Source organism: Oncorhynchus keta, chromosome 25 (assembly GCF_023373465.1).
Source record: "Oncorhynchus keta strain PuntledgeMale-10-30-2019 chromosome 25, Oket_V2, whole genome shotgun sequence".
NCBI classification, from domain to species: domain Eukaryota; kingdom Metazoa; phylum Chordata; class Actinopteri; order Salmoniformes; family Salmonidae; genus Oncorhynchus; species Oncorhynchus keta.
The window spans coordinates 50,076,709-50,101,994 of NC_068445.1; the positions used below are offsets into that span (position 1 = coordinate 50,076,709).

The 25,286-nt window shown below is 32.4% G+C and overlaps 1 protein-coding gene across 42 annotated transcripts in view; it reads right to left on the minus strand.

Moving 5' to 3' along the window:
• The window catches only part of smarca2 (SWI/SNF related, matrix associated, actin dependent regulator of chromatin, subfamily a, member 2), a 214,611-nt gene that overhangs the window by 103,351 nt on the left and 85,974 nt on the right, over positions 1 to 25,286 (minus strand). For 34 of the 42 annotated variants that reach the window (XM_052479896.1, XM_052479900.1, XM_052479899.1 and 31 more), the window contains 5 exons: positions 5,885 to 5,998; positions 5,674 to 5,781; positions 4,919 to 5,005; positions 2,130 to 2,176; positions 1,817 to 1,983 (listed from right to left, as the gene is read on the minus strand). In XM_052479896.1, the coding sequence (XP_052335856.1) occupies positions 1,817 to 1,983; positions 2,130 to 2,176; positions 4,919 to 5,005; positions 5,674 to 5,781; positions 5,885 to 5,998 (523 nt within the window). Of the gene's footprint in view, positions 1 to 1,816; positions 1,984 to 2,129; positions 2,177 to 2,901; positions 2,926 to 3,081; positions 3,106 to 3,300; positions 3,325 to 3,647; positions 3,672 to 3,692; positions 3,717 to 4,007; positions 4,032 to 4,153; positions 4,178 to 4,684; positions 4,709 to 4,918; positions 5,006 to 5,673; positions 5,782 to 5,884; positions 5,999 to 25,286 lie in introns of those variants that run through there. The other 8 variants (XM_052479937.1, XM_052479936.1, XM_052479935.1 and 5 more) reach the window with 8 other exon arrangements.

Below are 25,286 nucleotides of genomic sequence, written 5' to 3' on the forward strand. Positions count from 1 at the left end.
TGTGTTCATGTTGAGTTTCTGTCATTAAAGAACCATGGACACTTACCACGCTGCGCTTTGGTCCTCTCCTTCCCAGGAAGACAGCAGTTTTACGGGCGCCCAACCAATTGTGCTACTATGTGTTTTTTTCTGCGATATTTGTAACTTATTTTGTGCATAATGTTTCTGCAACCGTATCTTACGGCAGAAAAGAGCTTCTGGATATTAGGACAGCGATCACTCACCTCGGATTAAACAAAGCTTTTTATCTACAACAAGTAATAAGCACAGGACATTCTCCAAACACCCGACAGGGCTGACATCCCCGTTATTTGCAAGAGGAAGCGACGCAGGTAGAGGACAGAGCCGGATTGTCACGGCTTCCGCCGAAGTCGGCTCCTCTCCTTGTTCGGGTGGCGTTCGGCGGTCGACGTCACCGGCTTTCTAGCCATCGCCGCTCCATTTTTCATGTATCCATTTGTTTTGTCTTGTTCCCTGCACACCTGGTTTTCATTCCCTAATCAATATACATGTATGTATTCCTCTGTTCCCCATCATTTCTTCATGTAAGATTGTTTGTGTGATACATGTTTTTGGACGCCCTAGGCTTGTGTGCGTGAATGATTACAGACCCGTAGCACTCGCATCCGTAGCCATGAAGTGCTTTGAAAGGTTGGTAATGGCTCACATCAACACCATTATCCTAGAAACCCTAGACCCACTCAATTTGCATACCACCCAAACAGATCCACAGATGGACAAAAGGAACACTTATGTGAGAATGCTATTCATTGACTACAGCTCAGCGTTCAACACCATAGTGCCATCAAAGCTCATCACTAAGCTAAGGATCCTGGGACTAAACACCTACCTCCCATCCGGGACTTCCTGACAGGCCGCCCCCGGGTGGTGAGGGTAGGTAACAACACATCTGCACGTTGAGCCTCAACACTGGAGCTCCCCAGGGGTGCATGCTCAGCCCCCTCCTGTACTCCCTGTTCACCCACGACTGAATGGCCAGGCACGACTCCCAACACCATCATTAAGTTTGCAGACAGCAGTGGTAGGCCTGATCACCGACAACGACGAGACAGCCTATAGGGAGGAGGTCAGAGACCTGGCCAAGTGGAGCCAGAATAACAACCTCTCCCTCAACGTGATCAGGACTAAGGAGATGATTGTGGACTAGAGGAAAAAGAGGACCGAGCACGCCCCCATTCACATCGACAGGGCTGTAGTGGAGCAGGTTGAGAGGTTGAGAGCTTCAAGTTCATTGGTGTCCACATCAACAACAAACTAGAATGGTACACACACACACACCAAGACAGTCGTGAAGAGGGCACGACAAAGGCTATTCCCCCTCAAGAAACTAAAAAGATTTGGCATGGGTCCTGAGATCCTCAAAAGGTTCTACAGCTGCAACATCGAGAGAATCCTGACTGGTTGCATCAATTGCTCGGCCTTTGACCTCAAGGCACTACAGAGGGTAATGCGTACGGCCCAGTACATCACTGGGGCCAAGCCTCCTGCTATCCAGGACCTCTACACCAGGCGGTGTCAGAGTAAGGCCCTAAAAATACCCTATATAGCCTCTCTACCCTATATAGCCTCTCTACCCTATATAGCCTCTCTACCCTATATAGCCTCTCTACCCTATATAGCCTCTCTACCCTATATAGCCTCTCTACCCTATATAGCCTGTCGTTTTATTTCTTTACCTACCTATTGTTCACCTAATACCTTTTTTGCACTATTGGTTCAGCGCACGTGACAAATAACCTTTGATTTGACTTGAAGTAGGGGAAATTGAGGTATGGTTAGGGTCAGAGATACATACCGTCGAGGCGCAAGTAGAGGAAATTGCGGTAAGCAAAGTAGTCCTCCATGATGGTCATGAGTGATGTCATCTGACAGAACAGCAGAACTCTGTGGTTGGTGACATGCAGCTTGGGAAGGATCCGGTCTAGCAGCTCAAACTTCCCCGATGCACGGTACAGCTCGTGTCTGGGGTGGAGGGCAAGGAGAATAAATAACCATCTGGTCCCAGAAGGGAAAAGTGTTGTCTGGGGTGTTTAGCGTTCGGCTTTTGAAGGAAATTCATATTTTGTTTAATAACTGAATGGGCAATGTTGAGTATCTTAATATCTTACCCGCTTATAACACCGTTCGGGAAGCCTAAGTGCTCAGCAAAGGACTCCTGTGAGACAAGACAGATAGTGGAAAATCAGAATTGAATTAAAAATCTATTGTCTTAGTTTATTTGTGATTAGCTGGCACATCTACATAGTTATCAGATAACAAATCCTAGCTCCACCAAGTAAATATTGTAGATTGAATTGTGTGAATTAAAACAGACACAAGTGAAACATCTGCATGCAGTCTGGGACCAATTAAAATGTTGCCGAACTCTTCTAGTAAACAACTCATTAAAGGTTTCACTGCAGAGACAATAAAACAAGAGCATGATGGTGGGCTGTGGCTGAGTGTCACATCTCAGACAGGCCTGGGGTGGCTAGTCTTACCCTGCCAGACAGACGTCTACCCTCCAGGCAAGTCTTACCCTGACAGACTGCGGGTTCAGGTTTATGCTCCAGAAAAAGCAGTAACACTGCAGATTCATCTTATATGTCTGTGTTGAAGGCCGTGTCTAAGCTTGACACTTACATGAAACTTCTGCTACTTCTCACTGTGTGTGATTTCTCCCCAGCATAATCAGGCTACGGAAAGTGCATACAGTGGGCATACAGTGACTGTGCATACAGTCATCAGCACTCTGCCCACCAGCCTTCAGAAAACTTGAACTTTGAGACAGAGAGGCACCTTTTCATAATATTGTTGAGAGGAAATACATTCCTAGCGTGTGAGGAATATGTTTGATGGCCTCATAAATGCTAGCCAGGGGTGGTTCTAGAACGAACATACCTCAATGTGTGGGAACATGTAGGGGTGGTTCTAGAACTAACATACCTCAATGTGTGGGAACATGTAACGTACCTCAATGTGTGGGAACATGTAACGTACCTCAATGTGTGGGAACATGTAACGTACCTCAATGTGTGGGAACATGTAACGTACCTCAATGTGTGGGAACATGTAACGTACCTCAATGTGTGGGAACATGTAGGGGTGGTTCTAGAACTAACATACCTCAATGTGTGGGAACATGTAACGTACCTCAATGTGTGGGAACATGTAACGTACCTCAATGTGTGGGAACATGTAACGTACCTCAATGTGTGGGAACATGTAACGTACCTCAATGTGTGGGAACATGTAACGTGTGGGAACATGTAACTCAATGTGTGGGAACATGTAACGTACCTCAATGTGTGGGAACATGTAGGGGTGGTTCTAGAACTAACATACCTCAATGTGTGGGAACATGCAACGTACCTCAATGTGTGGGAACATGTAACGTGTGGGAACATGTAGGTGGTTCTAGAACATGTACATACAATGTGTGGGAACATGTAACGTACCTCAATGTGTGGGAACATGTAACGTACCTCAATGTGTGTGAACATGTAACGTACCTCAATGTGTGGGAACATGTAACGTACCTCAATGTGTGGGAACATGTAACGTACCTCAATGTGTGGGAACATGTAACGTACCTCAATGTTTGGGAACATGTAACGTACCTCAATGTGTGGGAACATGTAACGTACCTCAATGTGTGGGAACATGTAGGGGTGGTTCTAGAACTCACATACCTCAATGTGTGGGAACATGTAGGGGTGGTTCTAGAACTAACATACCTCAATGTGTGGGAACATGTAATGTACCTCAATGTGTGGGAACATGTAACGTACCTCAATGTGTGGGAACATGTAACGTACCTCAATATGTGGGAACATGTAACGTACCTCAATGTGTGGGAACATGTAACGTACCTCAATGTGTGGGAACATGTAACGTACCTCAATGTGTGGGAACATGTAACATACCTCAATGTGTGGGAACATGTAACGTACCTCAATGTGTGGGAACATGTAACGTACCTCAATGTGTGGGAACATGTAACGTACCTCAATGTGTGGGAACATGTAGGGGTGGTTCTAGAACTCACATACCTCAATGTGTGGGAACATGTAACGTAACATACCTCAATGTGTGGGAACATGTAACGTACCTCAATGTGTGGGAACATGTAGTGGTTCTAGAACTCACATACCTCAATGTGTGGGAACATGTAGGGGTGGTTCTAGAACTAACATACCTCAATGTGTGGGAACATGTAACGTACCTCAATGTGTGGGAACATGTAACGTACCTCAATGTGTGGGAACATGTAACGTACCTCAATGTGTGGGAACATGTAACGTACCTCAATGTGTGGGAACATGTAACGTACCTCAATGTGTGGGAACATGTAACGTACCTCAATGTGTGGGAACATGTAACGTACCTCAATGTGTGGGAACATGTAACGCACCTCAATGTGTGGGAACATGTAACGCACCTCAATGTGTGGGAACATGTAACGTACCTCAATGTGTGGGAACATGTAACGTACCTCAATGTGTGTGAACATGTAACGTACCTCAATGTGTGGGAACATGTAACGTACCTCAATGTGTGGGAACATGTAACGTACCTCAATGTGTGGGAACATGTAACGTACCTCAATGTGTGGGAACATGTAACGTACCTCAATGTTTGGGAACATGTAACGTACCTCAATGTGTGGGAACATGTAACGTACCTCAATGTGTGGGAACATGTAGGGGTGGTTCTAGAACTAACATACCTCAATGTGTGGGAACATGTAATGTACCTCAATGTGTGGGAACATGTAACGTACCTCAATGTGTGGGAACATGTAACGTACCTCAATATGTGGGAACATGTAACGTACCTCAATGTGTGGGAACATGTAACGCACCTCAATGTGTGGGAACATGTAACGTACCTCAATGTGTGGGAACATGTAACGTACCTCAATGTGTGGGAACATGTAGGGGTGGTTGCAGATCTTCTTCAGCTGCATGATGGTGTTCATCAGGGTCTTCGCTCCTCCTTTACCCTGAGGACCACAATAACAATGTCACATTCTGAGCTCATCAGGGTCTTTGCTCCTCTACCCTGAGGACCACAATAACAATGTCACATTCTGAGCTCATCAGGGTCTTTGCTCCTCTACCCTGAGGACCACAATAACAATGTCACATTGCTCATCAGGGTCTTTGCTCCTCTACCCTGAGGACCACAATAACAATGTCACATTGCTCATCAGGGTCTTTGCTCCTCTACCCTGAGGACCACAATAACAATGTCACATTGCTCATCAGGGTCTTTGCTCCTCTACCCTGAGGACCACAATAACAATGTCACATATCTGAGCTCATCAGGGTCTTTGCTCCTCTACCCTGAGGACCACAATAACAATGTCACATATCTGAGCTCATCAGGGTCTTTGCTCCTCTACCCTGAGGACCACAATAACAATGTCACATTCTGAGCTCATCAGGGTCTTTGCTCCTCTACCCTGAGGACCACAATAACAATGTCACATTGCTCATCAGGGTCTTTGCTCCTCTACCCTGAGGACCACAATAACAATGTCACATTGCTCCTCGGGGTCTTTGCTCCTCTACCCTGAGGACCACAATAACAATGTCACATATCTGAGCTGCTTGATCAGGGTCAATAGTTAGAAAGAGAACTGACCGTAACAGGATCTCTGCTTCCTACCTTCTTGTCTTTCTCTGATCCATCGGTGAGGAGGATTCCTCTGCCCTGCATGTGACGGTACAGAACCCTCTGGATGGCCGACATATCACACTTGATGACATACTCCACCTACAACATCAAGTATCTGTGGTTTGTTTACATCAAGTATCATTCAGTACCAAGTATCTGTGGTTTACATACTGTAATGTTTCTATAGTATAAGCCCTCTCACCTTCTCTGGAAGCTGGGACTCCACCTCCTTCTTGAGTCGTCTGAGCAGGAAGGGGCGGAGCACCTTGTGGAGACGGCGGATAATCAGGATTGTCTCTTCCTCATTCAAGTCCACCTGGGGATCAATCAGGGTCCTCCATTAACTTAATCTACTAACAAGCTAGTTACTAGTGTAGTTACTCTAGTGCATTTACATGTGTAGTTACTCCAGTGTAGTTACTCTAGTGTAGTTACTAGTGTAGTTACTCTAGTGTAGTTACTCTAGTGTAGTGACTAGTGTAGTTACAGTGTAGGTACTTGTGTAGGTACTTGTGTAGGTACTTGTGTAGGTACTCGTGTAGTTACTCATGTAGTTACTCTAGTGTAGTTACTCTAGTGTAGTTACTAGTGTAGTTACTCCAGTGTAGTTACTAGTGTAGTTACTAGTGTAGTTACTCTAGTGTAGTTACTCTAGTGTAGCTACTCTAGTGTAGTTACTCTAGTGTAGTTACTCTAGTGTAGTTACTCTAGTGTAGTTACTAGTGTAGTTACTCTAGTGTAGTTACTCTAGTGTAGTTACTCTAGTGTAGTTACTCTAGTGTAGTTACTCTAGTGTAGTTACTCTAGTGCAGTTACTAGTGTAGTTACTCTAGTGTAGTTACTAGTGTAGTTACTCTAGTGTAGTTACTAGTGTAGTTACTCTAGTGTAGTTACTAGTGTAGTTACTAGTGTAGTTACTCTAGGGTAGTTAATCTAGGGTAGCTACTCTAGGGTAGTTACTAGGGTAGTTACTCTAGTGTAGTTACTAGGGTAGTTACTAGTGTAGTTACTCTAGTGTAGCTACTCTAGTGTAGTTACTCTAGTGTAGTTACTAGTGTAGTTACTCTAGGGTTTATGAACTGTTATGTATGGTCATGGACAAAGTCACTACAACAGACCCGTCTGACTGAATATGGCCCAAAGTGCTGATTTGTTGTCACCATCTCTCATCTCTAAAGCTTTGCACCACTTTCACATGTATTTATTTCATTATAATGAAATAATAAATATTATTTCAAAAGAGGAGCATAGAGAAACAATGGATTTAGATATAGAGCTTTTCACATGGTGATCACTATTCACATATTATTATCTAGAGTTATTCACATGGTGATCACTATTCACATATTATTATCTAGAGTTATTCACATGGTGATCACTATTCACATATTATTATCTAGAGTTATTCACATGGTGATCACTATTCACATATTATTATCTATAGTTATTCACATGGTGATCACTATTCACATATTATTATCTAGAGTTATTCACATGGTGATCACTATTCACATATTATTATCTAGAGTTATTCACATGGTGATCACTATTCACATATTATTATCTAGAGTTATTCACATGGTGATCACTATTCACATGGTGATCACTATTCACATATTATTATCTAGAGTTATTCACATGGTGATCACTATTCACATATTATTATCTAGAGCTTTTCACAGGATGATCACTATTCACATATTATTATCTAGAGTTATTCACATGGTGATCACTATTCACATATTATTATCTAGAGTTATTCACATGGTGATCACTATTCACATATTATTATCTAGAGTTATTCACATGGTGATCACTATTCACATATTATTATCTAGTTATTCACATGGTGATCACTATTCACATATTAGTATCTAGAGTTATTCACAGGATGATCACTATTCACATATTATTATCTAGAGTTATTCACATGGTGATCACTATTCACATATTATTATCTATAGTTATTCACAGGATGATCACTATTCACATATTATTATCTATAGTTATTCACATATTATTATCTAGAGTTATTCACATGGTGATCACTATTCACATCTTATTATCTAGAGTTATTCACATGGTGATCACTATTCACATATTATTATCTAGAGTTATTCACATGGTGATCACTATTCACATATTATTATCTAGAGTTATTCACAGGATGATCACTATTCACATATTATTATCTATAGAGTTATTCACATGGTGATCACTATTCACATATTATTATCTAGAGTTATTCACATGGTGATCACTATTCACATATTATTATCTAGAGTTATTCACATGGTGATCACTATTCACATATTATTATCTAGAGTTATTCACGTGGTGATCACTATTCACATATTATTATCTATAGTTATTTACATATTATTATCTGAAGTTATTCACATGGTGATCACTATTCACATGGTGATCACTATTCACATCTTATTATCTAGAGTTATTCACAGGATGATCACTATTCACATCTTATTATCTAGAGTTATTCACATCTTATTATCTATAGAGTTATTCACAGGATGATCACTATTCACATCTTATTATCTAGTCATTCACATAGTGATCATATTCACATCTTATTATCTATAGTGATCACTATTCACATCTTATTATCTAGAGTTATTCACATGGTGATCACTATTCACATATTATTATCTAGAGTTATTCACAGGATGATCACTATTCACATATTATTATCTAGAGTTATTCACATGGTGATCACTATTCACATATTATTATCTAGAGTTATTCACATGGTGATCACTATTCACATATTATTATCTAGTTATTCACATGGTGATCACTATTCACATATTATTATCTAGAGTTATTCACATGGTGATCACTATTCACATATTAGTATCTATAGAGTTATTCACATGGTGATCACTATTCACATATTATTATCTAGTTATTCACATGGTGATCACTATTCACATATTATTATCTAGAGTTATTCACATGGTGATCACTATTCACATATTATTATCTAGAGGTATTTACATATTATTATCTGAAGTTATTCACATGGTGATCACTATTCACATCTTATTATCTAGAGTTATTCACATGGTGATCACTATTCACATATTATTATATAGAGTTATTCACATGGTGATCACTATTCACATCTTATTATCTAGAGTTATTCATATGGTGATCACTATTCACATACTATTATCTATAGAGTTATTCACAGGATGATCACTATTCACATATTATTATCTATAGTTATTCACATGGTGATCACTATTCACATATTATTATCTATAGTTATTCACATGGTGATCACTATTCACATCTTATTATCCATAGAGTTATTCACATGGTGATCACTATTCACATATTATTATCTAGAGTTATTCACATGGTGATCACTATTCACATATTATTATCTAGAGTTATTCACATGGTGATCACTATTCACATATTATTATCTAGAGTTATTCACATATTATTATCTAGAGTTATTCACAGGATGATCACTATTCACATATTATTATCTATAGTTATTCACATATTATTATCTATAGTTATTCACAGGCTGATCACTATTCACATATTATCTAGAGTTATTTACATATTATTATCTGAAGTTATTCACATGGTGATCACTATTCACATCTTATTATCTAGAGTTATTCACATGTTATTATCTAGAGTTATTCACATGGTGATCACTATTCACATATTATTATCTAGAGTTATTTACATATTATTATCTGAAGTTATTCACATGGTGATCACTATTCACATCTTATTATCTAGAGTTATTCACATGGTGATCACTATTCACATATTATTATCTAGAGTTATTCACATGGTGATCACTATTCACATCTTATTATCTAGAGTTATTCACATGGTGATCACTATTCACATATTAGTATCTAGAGTTATTCACAGGATGATCACTATTCACATATTATTATCTATAGTTATTCACATGGTGATCACTATTCACATATTATTATCTATAGTTATTCACAGGATGATCACTATTCACATATTATTATCTATAGTTATTCACATGGTGATCACTATTCACATATTATTATCTATAGTTATTCACAGGATGATCACTATTCACATATTATTATCTAGAGTTATTCACATATTATTATCTATAGTTATTCACAGGATGATCACTATTCACATATTATTATCTAGAGTTATTCACATATTATTATCTATAGTTATTCACATGGTGATCACTATTCACATATTATTATCTAGAGTTATTCACATGGTGATCACTATTCACATATTATTATCTAGAGCTTTTCACAGGATGATCACTATTCACATATTATTATCTAGAGTTATTCACATGGTGATCACTATTCACATATTATTATCTAGTTATTCACATGGTGATCACTATTCACATATTATTATCTAGAGTTATTCACATATTATTATCTATAGTTATTCACAGGATGATCACTATTCACATATTATTATCTAGTTATTCACATGGTGATCACTATTCACATATTATTATCTATAGTTATTCACAGGATGATCACTATTCACATATTATTATCTAGAGTTATTCACATATTATTATCTATAGTTATTCACATGGTGATCACTATTCACATATTATTATCTAGAGCTTTTCACAGGATGATCTACTATTCACATATTATTATCTAGAGTTATTCACATGGTGATCACTATTCACATATCATTATCTAGTTATTCACATGGTGATCACTATTCACATATTATTATCTAGAGTTATTCACATGGTGATCACTATTCACATATTAGTATCTATAGAGTTATTCACATGGTGATCACTATTCACATATTATTATCTAGTTATTCACATGGTGATCACTATTCACATATTATTATCTATAGTTATTCACATATTATTATCTATAGTTATTCACAGGATGATCACTATTCACATATTATTATCTAGAGTTATTCACATATTATTATCTATAGTTATTCACATGGTGATCACTATTCACATATTATTATCTAGAGTTATTCACATGGTGATCACTATTCACATATTATTATCTAGAGTTATTCACATGGTGATCACTATTCACATATTATTATCTAGTTATTCACATGGTGATCACTATTCACATATTATTATCTAGAGTTATTCACATGGTGATCACTATTCACATATTAGTATCTATAGTTATTCACATGGTGATCACTATTCACATATTATTATCTAGTTATTCACATGGTGATCACTATTCACATATTATTATCTAGAGTTATTTACATATTATTATCTGAAGTTATTCACATGGTGATCACTATTCACATCTTATTATCTAGAGTTATTCACATGGTGATCACTATTCACATATTATTATCTAGAGTTATTCACATGGTGATCACTATTCACATCTTGTTATCTAGAGTTATTCATATGGTGATCACTATTCACATACTATTATCTATAGAGTTATTCACAGGATGATCACTATTCACATATTATTATCTATAGTTATTCACATGGTGATCACTATTCACATATTATTATCTATAGTTATTCACATGGTGATCACTATTCACATCTTATTATCTATAGAGTTATTCACATGGTGATAACTATTCACATATTATTATCTAGAGTTATTCACATGGTGATCACTATTCACATATTATTATCTAGAGTTATTCACATGGTGATCACTATTCACATATTATTATCTAGAGTTATTCACATATTATTATCTATAGTTATTCACAGGATGATCACTATTCACATATTATTATCTAGAGTTATTCACATATTATTATCTATAGTTATTCACATGGTGATCACTATTCACATATTATTATCTAGAGTTATTCACATGGTGATCACTATTCACATATTACTATCTAGAGCTTTTCACAGGATGATCACTATTCACATATTATTATCTAGAGTTATTCACATGGTGATCACTATTCACATATTATTATCTAGAGTTATTCACATATTATTATCTGACATCTTATTATTCACATGGTGATCACTATTCACATATTATTATCTAGAGTTATTCACATGGTGATCACTATTCACATCTTATTATCTAGAGTTATTCATATGGTGATCACTATTCACATACTATTATCTATAGCGTTATTCACAGGATGATCACTATTCACATATTATTATCTATAGTTATTCACATGGTGATCACTATTCACATATTATTATCTATAGTTATTCACATGGTGATCACTATTCACATCTTATTATCTATAGAGTTATTCACATGGTGATCACTATTCACATATTATTATCTAGAGTTATTCACATGGTGATCACTATTCACATATTATTATCTATATTGATCACTATTCACATAGTTATTCACATGGTGATCACTATTCACATATTATTATCTATAGTTATTCACAGGATGATCACTATTCACATATTATTATCTAGAGTTATTCACATATTATTATCTATAGTTATTCACATGGTGATCACTATTCACATATTATTATCTAGAGTTATTCACATGGTGATCACTATTCACATATTATTATCTATAGTTATTCACATATTATTATCTATAGTTATTCACAGGATGATCACTATTCACATATTATTATCTAGAGTTATTCACATATTATTATCTATAGTTATTCACATGGTGATCACTATTCACATATTATTATCTAGAGTTATTCACATGGTGATCACTATTCACATATTATTATCTAGAGTTATTCACATGGTGATCACTATTCACATATTATTATCTAGTTATTCACATGGTGATCACTATTCACATATTATTATCTAGAGTTATTCACATGGTGATCACTATTCACATATTAGTATCTATAGTTATTCACATGGTGATCACTATTCACATATTATTATCTAGTTATTCACATGGTGATCACTATTCACATATTATTATCTAGAGTTATTTACATATTATTATCTGAAGTTATTCACATGGTGATCACTATTCACATCTTATTATCTAGAGTTATTCACATGGTGATCACTATTCACATATTATTATCTAGAGTTATTCACATGGTGATCACTATTCACATCTTGTTATCTAGAGTTATTCATATGGTGATCACTATTCACATACTATTATCTATAGAGTTATTCACAGGATGATCACTATTCACATATTATTATCTATAGTTATTCACATGGTGATCACTATTCACATATTATTATCTATAGTTATTCACATGGTGATCACTATTCACATCTTATTATCTATAGAGTTATTCACATGGTGATAACTATTCACATATTATTATCTAGAGTTATTCACATGGTGATCACTATTCACATATTATTATCTAGAGTTATTCACATGGTGATCACTATTCACATATTATTATCTAGAGTTATTCACATATTATTCATATTATTATCTAGAGTTATTCACAGGATGATCACTATTCACATATTATTATCTATAGTTATTCACATATTATTATCTATAGTTATTCACAGGATGATCACTATTCACATATTATTATCTAGAGTTATTCACATATTATTATCTATAGTTATTCACATGGTGATCACTATTCACATATTATTATCTAGAGTTATTCACATGGTGATCACTATTCACATCTTATTATCTAGAGTTATTCACATCTTATTATCTATAGAGTTATTCACATGGTGATCACTATTCACATATTATTATCTAGAGTTATTTACATATTATTATCTGAAGTTATTCACATGGTGATCACTATTCACATCTTATTATCTAGAGTTATTCACATGGTGATCACTATTCACATATTATTATCTAGAGTTATTCACATGGTGATCACTATTCACATATTATTATCTAGAGTTATTCACATGGTGATCACTATTCACATATTATTATCTAGAGTTATTCATATGGTGATCACTATTCACATACTATTATCTATAGCGTTATTCACAGGATGATCACTATTCACATATTATTATCTATAGTTATTCACATGGTGATCACTATTCACATATTATTATCTATAGTTATTCACATGGTGATCACTATTCACATCTTATTATCTATAGAGTTATTCACATGGTGATCACTATTCACATATTATTATCTAGAGTTATTCACATGGTGATCACTATTCACATATTATTATCTAGAGTTATTCACATGGTGATCACTATTCACATATTATTATCTAGAGTTATTCACATATTATTATCTAGAGTTATTCACAGGATGATCACTATTCACATATTATTATCTATAGTTATTCACATATTATTATCTATAGTTATTCACAGGATGATCACTATTCACATATTATTATCTAGAGTTATTCACATATTATTATCTATAGTTATTCACATGGTGATCACTATTCACATATTATTATCTAGAGTTATTCACATGGTGATCACTATTCACATATTATTATCTAGAGCTTTTCACAGGATGATCACTATTCACATATTATTATCTAGAGTTATTCACATGGTGATCACTATTCACATATTATCTAGAGTTATTCACATGGTGATCACTATTCACATATTATTATCTAGAGTTATTCACATGGTGATCACTATTCACATATTATTATCTAGAGCTTTTCACAGGATGATCACTATTCACATATTATTATCTAGAGTTATTCACATGGTGATCACTATTCACATATTATTATCTAGAGTTATTCACATATTATTATCTGAAGTTATTCACATGGTGATCACTATTCACATATTATTATCTAGAGTTATTCACATGGTGATCACTATTCACATATTATTATCTAGAGTTATTCACATGGTGATCACTATTCACATATTATTATCTAGAGTTATTCACAGGATGATCACTATTCACATCTTATTATCTAGAGTTATTCACATCTTATTATCTAGAGTTATTCACATGGTGATCACTATTCACATCTTATTATCTAGAGTTATTCACATGGTGATCACTATTCACATATTATTATCTAGAGTTATTTACATATTATTATCTAGAGTTATTCACATGGTGATCACTATTCACATCTTATTATCTAGAGTTATTCACATGGTGATCACTATTCACATATTATTATCTAGAGTTATTCACATGGTGATCACTATTCACATATTATTATCTAGAGTTATTCACATGGTGATCACTATTCACATATTATTATCTAGAGTTATTCACATGGTGATCACTATTCACATATTATTATCTAGTTATTCACATGGTGATCACTATTCACATATTATTATCTAGAGTTATTCACATGGTGATCACTATTCACATATTAGTATCTATAGAGTTATTCACATGGTGATCACTATTCACATATTATTATCTAGTTATTCACATGGTGATCACTATTCACATATTATTATCTAGAGTTATTTACATATTATTATCTGAAGTTATTCACATGGTGATCACTATTCACATCTTATTATCTAGAGTTATTCACATGGTGATCACTATTCACATATTATTATCTAGAGTTATTCACATGGTGATCACTATTCACATCTTGTTATCTATAGTTATTCATATGGTGATCACTATTCACATACTATTATCTATAGAGTTATTCACAGGATGATCACTATTCACATATTATTATCTATAGTTATTCACATGGTGATCACTATTCACATATTATTATCTATAGTTATTCACATGGTGATCACTATTCACATCTTATTATCTAGAGTTATTCACATGGTGATCACTATTCACATATTATTATCTAGAGTTATTCACATGGTGATCACTATTCACATATTATTATCTAGAGTTATTCACATGGTGATCACTATTCACATATTATTATCTAGAGTTATTCACAGGATGATCACTATTCACATATTATTATCTATAGTTATTCACATATTATTATCTAGAGTTATTCACAGGATGATCACTATTCACATATTATTATCTAGAGTTATTCACATATTATTATCTATAGTTATTCACATGGTGATCACTATTCACATATTATTATCTAGAGTTATTCACATGGTGATCACTATTCACATATTATTATCTAGAGCTTTTCACAGGATGATCACTATTCACATATTATTATCTAGAGTTATTCACATGGTGATCACTATTCACATATTATTATCTAGAGTTATTCACATATTATTATCTGAAGTTATTCACATGGTGATCACTATTCACATCTTATTATCTAGAGTTATTCACATGGTGATCACTATTCACATATTATTATCTAGAGTTATTCACATGGTGATCACTATTCACATCTTATTATCTAGAGTTATTCATATGGTGATCACTATTCACATACTATTATCTATAGCGTTATTCACAGGATGATCACTATTCACATATTATTATCTATAGTTATTCACATGGTGATCACTATTCACATATTATTATCTATAGTTATTCACATGGTGATCACTATTCACATCTTATTATCTATAGAGTTATTCACATGGTGATCACTATTCACATATTATTATCTAGAGTTATTCACATGGTGATCACTATTCACATATTATTATCTAGAGTTATTCACATGGTGATCACTATTCACATATTATTATCTAGAGTTATTCACATATTATTATCTAGAGTTATTCACAGGATGATCACTATTCACATATTATTATCTATAGTTATTCACATATTATTATCTATAGTTATTCACAGGATGATCACTATTCACATATTATTATCTAGAGTTATTCACATATTATTATCTATAGTTATTCACATGGTGATCACTATTCACATATTATTATCTAGAGTTATTCACATGGTGATCACTATTCACATATTATTATCTAGAGCTTTTCACAGGATGATCACTATTCACATATTATTATCTAGAGTTATTCACATGGTGATCACTATTCACATATTATTATCTAGAGTTATTCACATATTATTATCTGATTATTCACATGGTGATCACTATTCACATCTTATTATCTAGAGTTATTCACATGGTGATCACTATTCACATATTATTATCTAGAGTTATTCACAGGATGATCACTATTCACATATTATTATCTAGAGTTATTCACAGGATGATCACTATTCACATATTATTATCTAGAGTTATTCACATGGTGATCACTATTCACATATTATTATCTAGAGTTATTCACATATTATTATCTGAAGTTATTCACATGGTGATCACTATTCACATCTTATTATCTAGAGTTATTCACATGGTGATCACTATTCACATATTATTATCTAGAGTTATTCACAGGATGATCACTATTCACATATTATTATCTAGAGTTATTCACAGGATGATCACTATTCACGTATTATTATCTAGAGTTATTCACATGGTGATCACTATTCACATATTATTATCTAGAGTTATTATTATCTATATATATATATTCACAGGATGATCACTATTCACATGTTATTATCTAGAGTTATTCACATGGTGATCACTATTCACATATTATTATCTAGAGTTATTCACATGGTGATCACTATTCACATATTATTATCTAGAGTTATTCACATGGTGATCACTATTCACATCTTTTATTATCTAGAGTTATTCACATGGTGATCACTATTCACATATTATTATCTAGAGTTATTCACATGGTGATCACTATTCACATATTATTATCTAGTTATTCACATGGTGATCACTATTCACATATTATTATCTAGAGTTATTCACATGGTGATCACTATTCACATATTAGTATCTATAGAGTTATTCACATGGTGATCACTATTCACATATTATTATCTAGTTATTCACATGGTGATCACTATTCACATATTATTATCTAGAGTTATTTACATATTATTATCTGAAGTTATTCACATGGTGATCACTATTCATCTTATTATCTAGTTATTCACATGGTGATCACTATTCACATATTATTATCTAGAGTTATTCACATGGTGATCACTATTCACATCTTGTTATCTAGAGTTATTCACATGGTGATCACTATTCACATATTATTATCTAGAGTTATTATTATCTATATATATATATTCACAGGATGATCACTATTCACATGTTATTATCTAGAGTTATTCACATGGTGATCACTATTCACATATTATTATCTAGAGTTATTCACATGGTGATCACTATTCACGTATTATTATCTAGAGTTATTCACATGGTGATCACTATTCACATCTTTTTATTATCTAGAGTTATTCACATGGTGATCACTATTCACATATTATTATCTAGAGTTATTCACATGGTGATCACTATTCACATCTTATTATCTAGAGTTATTCATATGGTGATCACTATTCACATACTATTATCTAGAGTTATTCACAGGATGATCACTATTCACATATTATTATCTAGAGTTATTTACATATTATTATCTGAAGTTATTCACATGGTGATCACTATTCACATCTTATTATCTAGTTATTCACATGGTGATCACTATTCACATATTATTATCTATAGTTATTCACATGGTGATCACTATTCACATATTATTATCTATAGTTATTCACATGGTGATCACTATTCACATCTTATTATCTATAGAGTTATTCACATGGTGATCACTATTCACATATTATTATCTAGAGTTATTCACATGGTGATCACTATTCACATATTATTATCTAGAGTTATTCACATGGTGATCACTATTCACATATTATTATCTAGAGTTATTCACATATTATTATCTAGAGTTATTCACAGGATGATCACTATTCACATATTATTATCTATAGTTATTCACATATTATTATCTATAGTTATTCACAGGATGATCACTATTCACATATTATTATCTAGTTATTCACATGTTCATTCACATATTATTATCTATAGTTATTCACATGGTGATCACTATTCACATATTATTATCTAGAGTTATTCACATGGTGATCACTATTCACATATTATTATCTAGAGCTTTTCACAGGATGATCACTATTCACATATTATTATCTAGAGTTATTCACATGGTGATCACTATTCACATATTATTATCTATAGTTATTCACATGGTGATCACTATTCACATATTATTATCTAGAGTTATTCACATGGTGATCACTATTCACATATTATTATCTAGAGCTTTTCACAGGATGATCACTATTCACATATTATTATCTATAGAGTTATTCACATGGTGATCACTATTCACATATTATTATCTAGAGTTATTTACATATTATTATCTGAAGTTATTCACATGGTGATCACTATTCACATCTTATTATCTAGAGTTATTCACATGGTGATCACTATTCACATATTATTATCTAGAGTTATTCACATGGTGATCACTATTCACATATTATTATCTAGAGTTATTCACATGGTGATCACTATTCACATATTATTATCTAGAGTTATTCACAGGATGATCACTATTCACATCTTATTATCTAGAGTTATTCACATCTTATTATCTAGAGTTATTCACATGGTGATCACTATTCACATCTTATTATCTAGAGTTATTCACATGGTGATCACTATTCACATATTATTATCTAGAGTTATTCACAGGATGATCACTATTCACATATTATTATCTAGAGTTATTCACAGGATGATCACTATTCACGTATTATTATCTAGAGTTATTCACATGGTGATCACTATTCACATATTATTATCTAGAGTTATTATTATCTATATATATATTCACAGGATGATCACTATTCACATGTTATTATCTAGAGTTATTCACATGGTGATCACTATTCACATATTATTATCTAGAGTTATTCACATGGTGATCACTATTCACATATTATTATCTAGAGTTATTCACATGGTGATCACTATTCACATCTTTTATTATCTAGAGTTATTCACATGGTGATCACTATTCACATATTATTATCTTAGAGTTATTCACATGGTGATCACTATTCACATATTATTATCTAGTTATTCACATGGTGATCACTATTCACATATTATTATCTAGAGTTATTCACATGGTGATCACTATTCACATATTAGTATCTATAGAGTTATTCACATGGTGATCACTATTCACATATTATTATCTAGTTATTCACATGGTGATCACTATTCACATATTATTATCTAGAGTTATTTACATATTATTATCTGAAGTTATTCACATGGTGATCACTATTCACATCTTATTATCTAGTTATTCACATGGTGATCACTATTCACATATTATTATCTAGAGTTATTCACATGGTGATCACTATTCACATCTTGTTATCTAGAGTTATTCACATGGTGATCACTATTCACATATTATTATCTAGAGTTATTATTATCTATATATATATTCACAGGATGATCACTATTCACATGTTATTATCTAGAGTTATTCACATGGTGATCACTATTCACATATTATTATCTAGAGTTATTCACATGGTGATCACTATTCACGTATTATTATCTAGAGTTATTCACATGGTGATCACTATTCACATCTTTTATTATCTAGAGTTATTCACATGGTGATCACTATTCACATATTATTATCTAGAGTTATTCACATGGTGATCACTATTCACATCTTATTATCTAGAGTTATTCATATGGTGATCACTATTCACATACTATTATCTATAGCGTTATTCACAGGATGATCACTATTCACATATTATTATCTAGAGTTATTTACATATTATTATCTGAAGTTATTCACATGGTGATCACTATTCACATCTTATTATCTAGTTATTCACATGGTGATCACTATTCACATATTATTATCTATAGTTATTCACATGGTGATCACTATTCACATATTATTATCTATAGTTATTCACATGGTGATCACTATTCACATCTTATTATCTATAGAGTTATTCACATGGTGATCACTATTCACATATTATTATCTAGAGTTATTCACATGGTGATCACTATTCACATATTATTATCTAGAGTTATTCACATGGTGATCACTATTCACATATTATTATCTAGAGTTATTCACATATTATTATCTAGAGTTATTCACAGGATGATCACTATTCACATATTATTATCTATAGTTATTCACATATTATTATCTATAGTTATTCACAGGATGATCACTATTCACATATTATTATCTAGAGTTATTCACATATTATTATCTATAGTTATTCACATGGTGATCACTATTCACATATTATTATCTAGAGTTATTCACATGGTGATCACTATTCACATATTATTATCTAGAGCTTTTCACAGGATGATCACTATTCACATATTATTATCTAGAGTTATTCACATGGTGATCACTATTCACATATTATTATCTATAGTTATTCACATGATGATCACTATTCACATATTATTATCTAGAGTTATTCACATGGTGATCACTATTCACATATTATTATCTAGAGCTTTTCACAGGATGATCACTATTCACATATTATTATCTAGAGTTATTCACATGGTGATCACTATTCACATATTATTATCTAGAGTTATTCACATATTATTATCTGAAGTTATTCACATGGTGATCACTATTCACATCTTATTATCTAGAGTTATTCACATGGTGATCACTATTCACATATTATTATCTAGAGTTATTCACAGGATGATCACTATTCACATATTATTATCTAGAGTTATTCACAGGATGATCACTATTCACGTATTATTATCTAGAGTTATTCACATGGTGATCACTATTCACATATTATTATCTAGAGTTATTATTATCTATATATATATTCACAGGATGATCACTATTCACATGTTATTATCTAGAGTTATTCACATGGTGATCACTATTCACATATTATTATCTAGAGTTATTCACATGGTGATCACTATTCACATATTATTATCTAGAGTTATTCACATGGTGATCACTATTCACATCTTTTATTATCTAGAGTTATTCACATGGTGATCACTATTCACATATTATTATCTAGAGTTATTCACATGGTGATCACTATTCACATATTATTATCTAGTTATTCACATGGTGATCACTATTCACATATTATTATCTAGAGTTATTCACATGGTGATCACTATTCACATATTAGTATCTATAGAGTTATTCACATGGTGATCACTATTCACATATTATTATCTAGTTATTCACATGGTGATCACTATTCACATATTATTATCTAGAGTTATTTACATATTATTATCTGAATTTATTCACATGGTGATCACTATTCACATCTTATTATCTAGAGTTATTCACATGGTGATCACTATTCACATATTATTATCTAGAGTTATTCACATGGTGATCACTATTCACATCTTGTTATCTAGAGTTATTCATATGGTGATCACTATTCACATACTATTATCTATAGAGTTATTCACAGGATGATCACTATTCACATATTATTATCTAGAGTTATTCACAGGATGATCACTATTCACGTATTATTATCTAGAGTTATTCACATGGTGATCACTATTCACATATTATTATCTAGAGTTATTATTATCTATATATATATTCACAGGATGATCACTATTCACATGTTATTATCTAGAGTTATTCACATGGTGATCACTATTCACATATTATTATCTAGAGTTATTCACATGGTGATCACTATTCACGTATTATTATCTAGAGTTATTCACATGGTGATCACTATTCACATCTTTTATTATCTAGAGTTATTCACATGGTGATCACTATTCACATATTATTATCTAGAGTTATTCACATGGTGATCACTATTCACATATTATTATCTAGAGTTATTTACATATTATTATCTGAAGTTATTCACATGGTGATCACTATTCACATGGTGATCACTATTCACATCTTATTATCTAGAGTTATTCACAGGATGATCACTATTCACATCTTATTATCTAGAGTTATTCACATCTTATTATCTATAGAGTTATTCACATGGTGATCACTATTCACATATTATTATCTAGAGTTATTCACATGGTGATCACTATTCACATATTATTATCTAGTTATTCACATGGTGATCACTATTCACATATTATTATCTAGAGTTATTCACATGGTGATCACTATTCACATATTAGTATCTATAGAGTTATTCACATGGTGATCACTATTCACATATTATTATCTAGTTATTCACATGGTGATCACTATTCACATATTATTATCTAGAGTTATTTACATATTATTATCTGAAGTTATTCACATGGTGATCACTATTCACATATTATTATCTATATATATATTCACAGGATGATCACTATTCACATATTATTATCTAGAGTTATTCACATAGTGATCACTATTCACATCTTATTATCTAGAGTTATTCACATGGTGATCACTATTCACATATTATTATCTAGAGTTATTCACATGGTGATCACTATTCACATCTTGTTATCTAGAGTTATTCATATGGTGATCACTATTCACATACTATTATCTATAGAGTTATTCAGGATGATCACTATTCACATATTATTATCTATAGTTATTCACATGGTGATCACTATTCACATCTTATTATCTAGAGTTATTCACATGGTGATCACTATTCACATCTTATTATCTATAGAGTTATTCACATGGTGATCACTATTCACATATTATTATCTAGAGTTATTCACATGGTGATCACTATTCACATATTATTATCTATAGTTATTCACAGGATGATCACTATTCACATATTATTATCTATAGTTATTCACATATTATTATCTAGAGTTATTCACATGGTGATCACTATTCACATCTTATTATCTAGAGTTATTCACATGGTGATCACTATTCACATATTATTATCTATAGTTATTCACAGGATGATCACTATTCACATATTATTATCTAGAGTTATTCACATATTATTATCTATAGTTATTCACATGGTGATCACTATTCACATATTATTATCTAGAGTTATTCACATGGTGATCACTATTCACATATTATTATCTAGAGCTTTTCACAGGATGATCACTATTCACATATTATTATCTAGAGTTATTCACATGGTGATCACTATTCACATATTATTATCTAGAGTTATTCACATATTATTATCTGAAGTTATTCACATGGTGATCACTATTCACATCTTATTATCTAGAGTTATTCACATGGTGATCACTATTCACATATTATTATCTAGAGTTATTCACATGGTGATCACTATTCACATCTTATTATCTAGAGTTATTCATATGGTGATCACTATTCACATACTATTATCTATAGCGTTATTCACAGGATGATCACTATTCACATATTATTATCTATAGTTATTCACATGGTGATCACTATTCACATCTTATTATCTATAGAGTTATTCACATGGTGATCACTATTCACATATTATTATCTAGAGTTATTCACATGGTGATCACTATTCACATATTATTATCTAGAGTTATTCACATGGTGATCACTATTCACATATTATTATCTATTATCTAGAGTTATTACATATTATTATCTAGAGTTATTCACAGGATGATCACTATTCACATATTATTATCTATAGTTATTCACATATTATTATCTATAGTTATTCACAGGATGATCACTATTCACATATTATTATCTAGAGTTATTCACATATTATTATCTATAGTTATTCACATGGTGATCACTATTCACATATTATTATCTAGAGTTATTCACATGGTGATCACTATTCACATATTATTATCTAGAGCTTTTCACAGGATGATCACTATTCACATATTATTATCTAGAGTTATTCACATGGTGATCACTATTCACATATTATTATCTAGAGTTATTCACATGGTGATCACTATTCACATATTATTATCTAGAGTTATTCACATGGTGATCACTATTCACATATTATTATCTAGAGTTATTCACATATTATTATCTAGAGTTATTCACATATTATTATCTAGAGTTATTCACATATTATTATCTGAAGTTATTCACATGGTGATCACTATTCACATCTTATTATCTAGAGTTATTCACATGGTGATCACTATTCACATATTATTATCTAGAGTTATTCACAGGATGATCACTATTCACATATTATTATCTAGAGTTATTCACAGGATGATCACTATTCACATATTATTATCTAGAGTTATTCACATGGTGATCACTATTCACATATTATTATCTAGAGTTATTATTATCTATATATATATTCACAGGATGATCACTATTCACATGTTATTATCTAGAGTTATTCACATGGTGATCACTATTCACATACTATTATCTAGAGTTATTCACATGGTGATCACTATTCACATATTATTATCTAGAGCTTTTCACAGGATGATCACTATTCACATATTATTATCTAGAGTTATTCACATGGTGATCACTATTCACATATTATTATCTAGAGTTATTCACATATTATTATCTGAAGTTATTCACATGGTGATCACTATTCACATATTATTATCTAGAGTTATTCACAGGATGATCACTATTCACATATTATTATCTAGAGTTATTCACAGGATGATCACTATTCACATATTATTATCTAGAGTTATTCACATGGTGATCACTATTCACATATTATTATCTAGAGTTATTATTATCTATATATATATTCACAGGATGATCACTATTCACATGTTATTATCTAGAGTTATTCACATGGTGATCACTATTCACATACTATTATCTAGAGTTATTCACATGG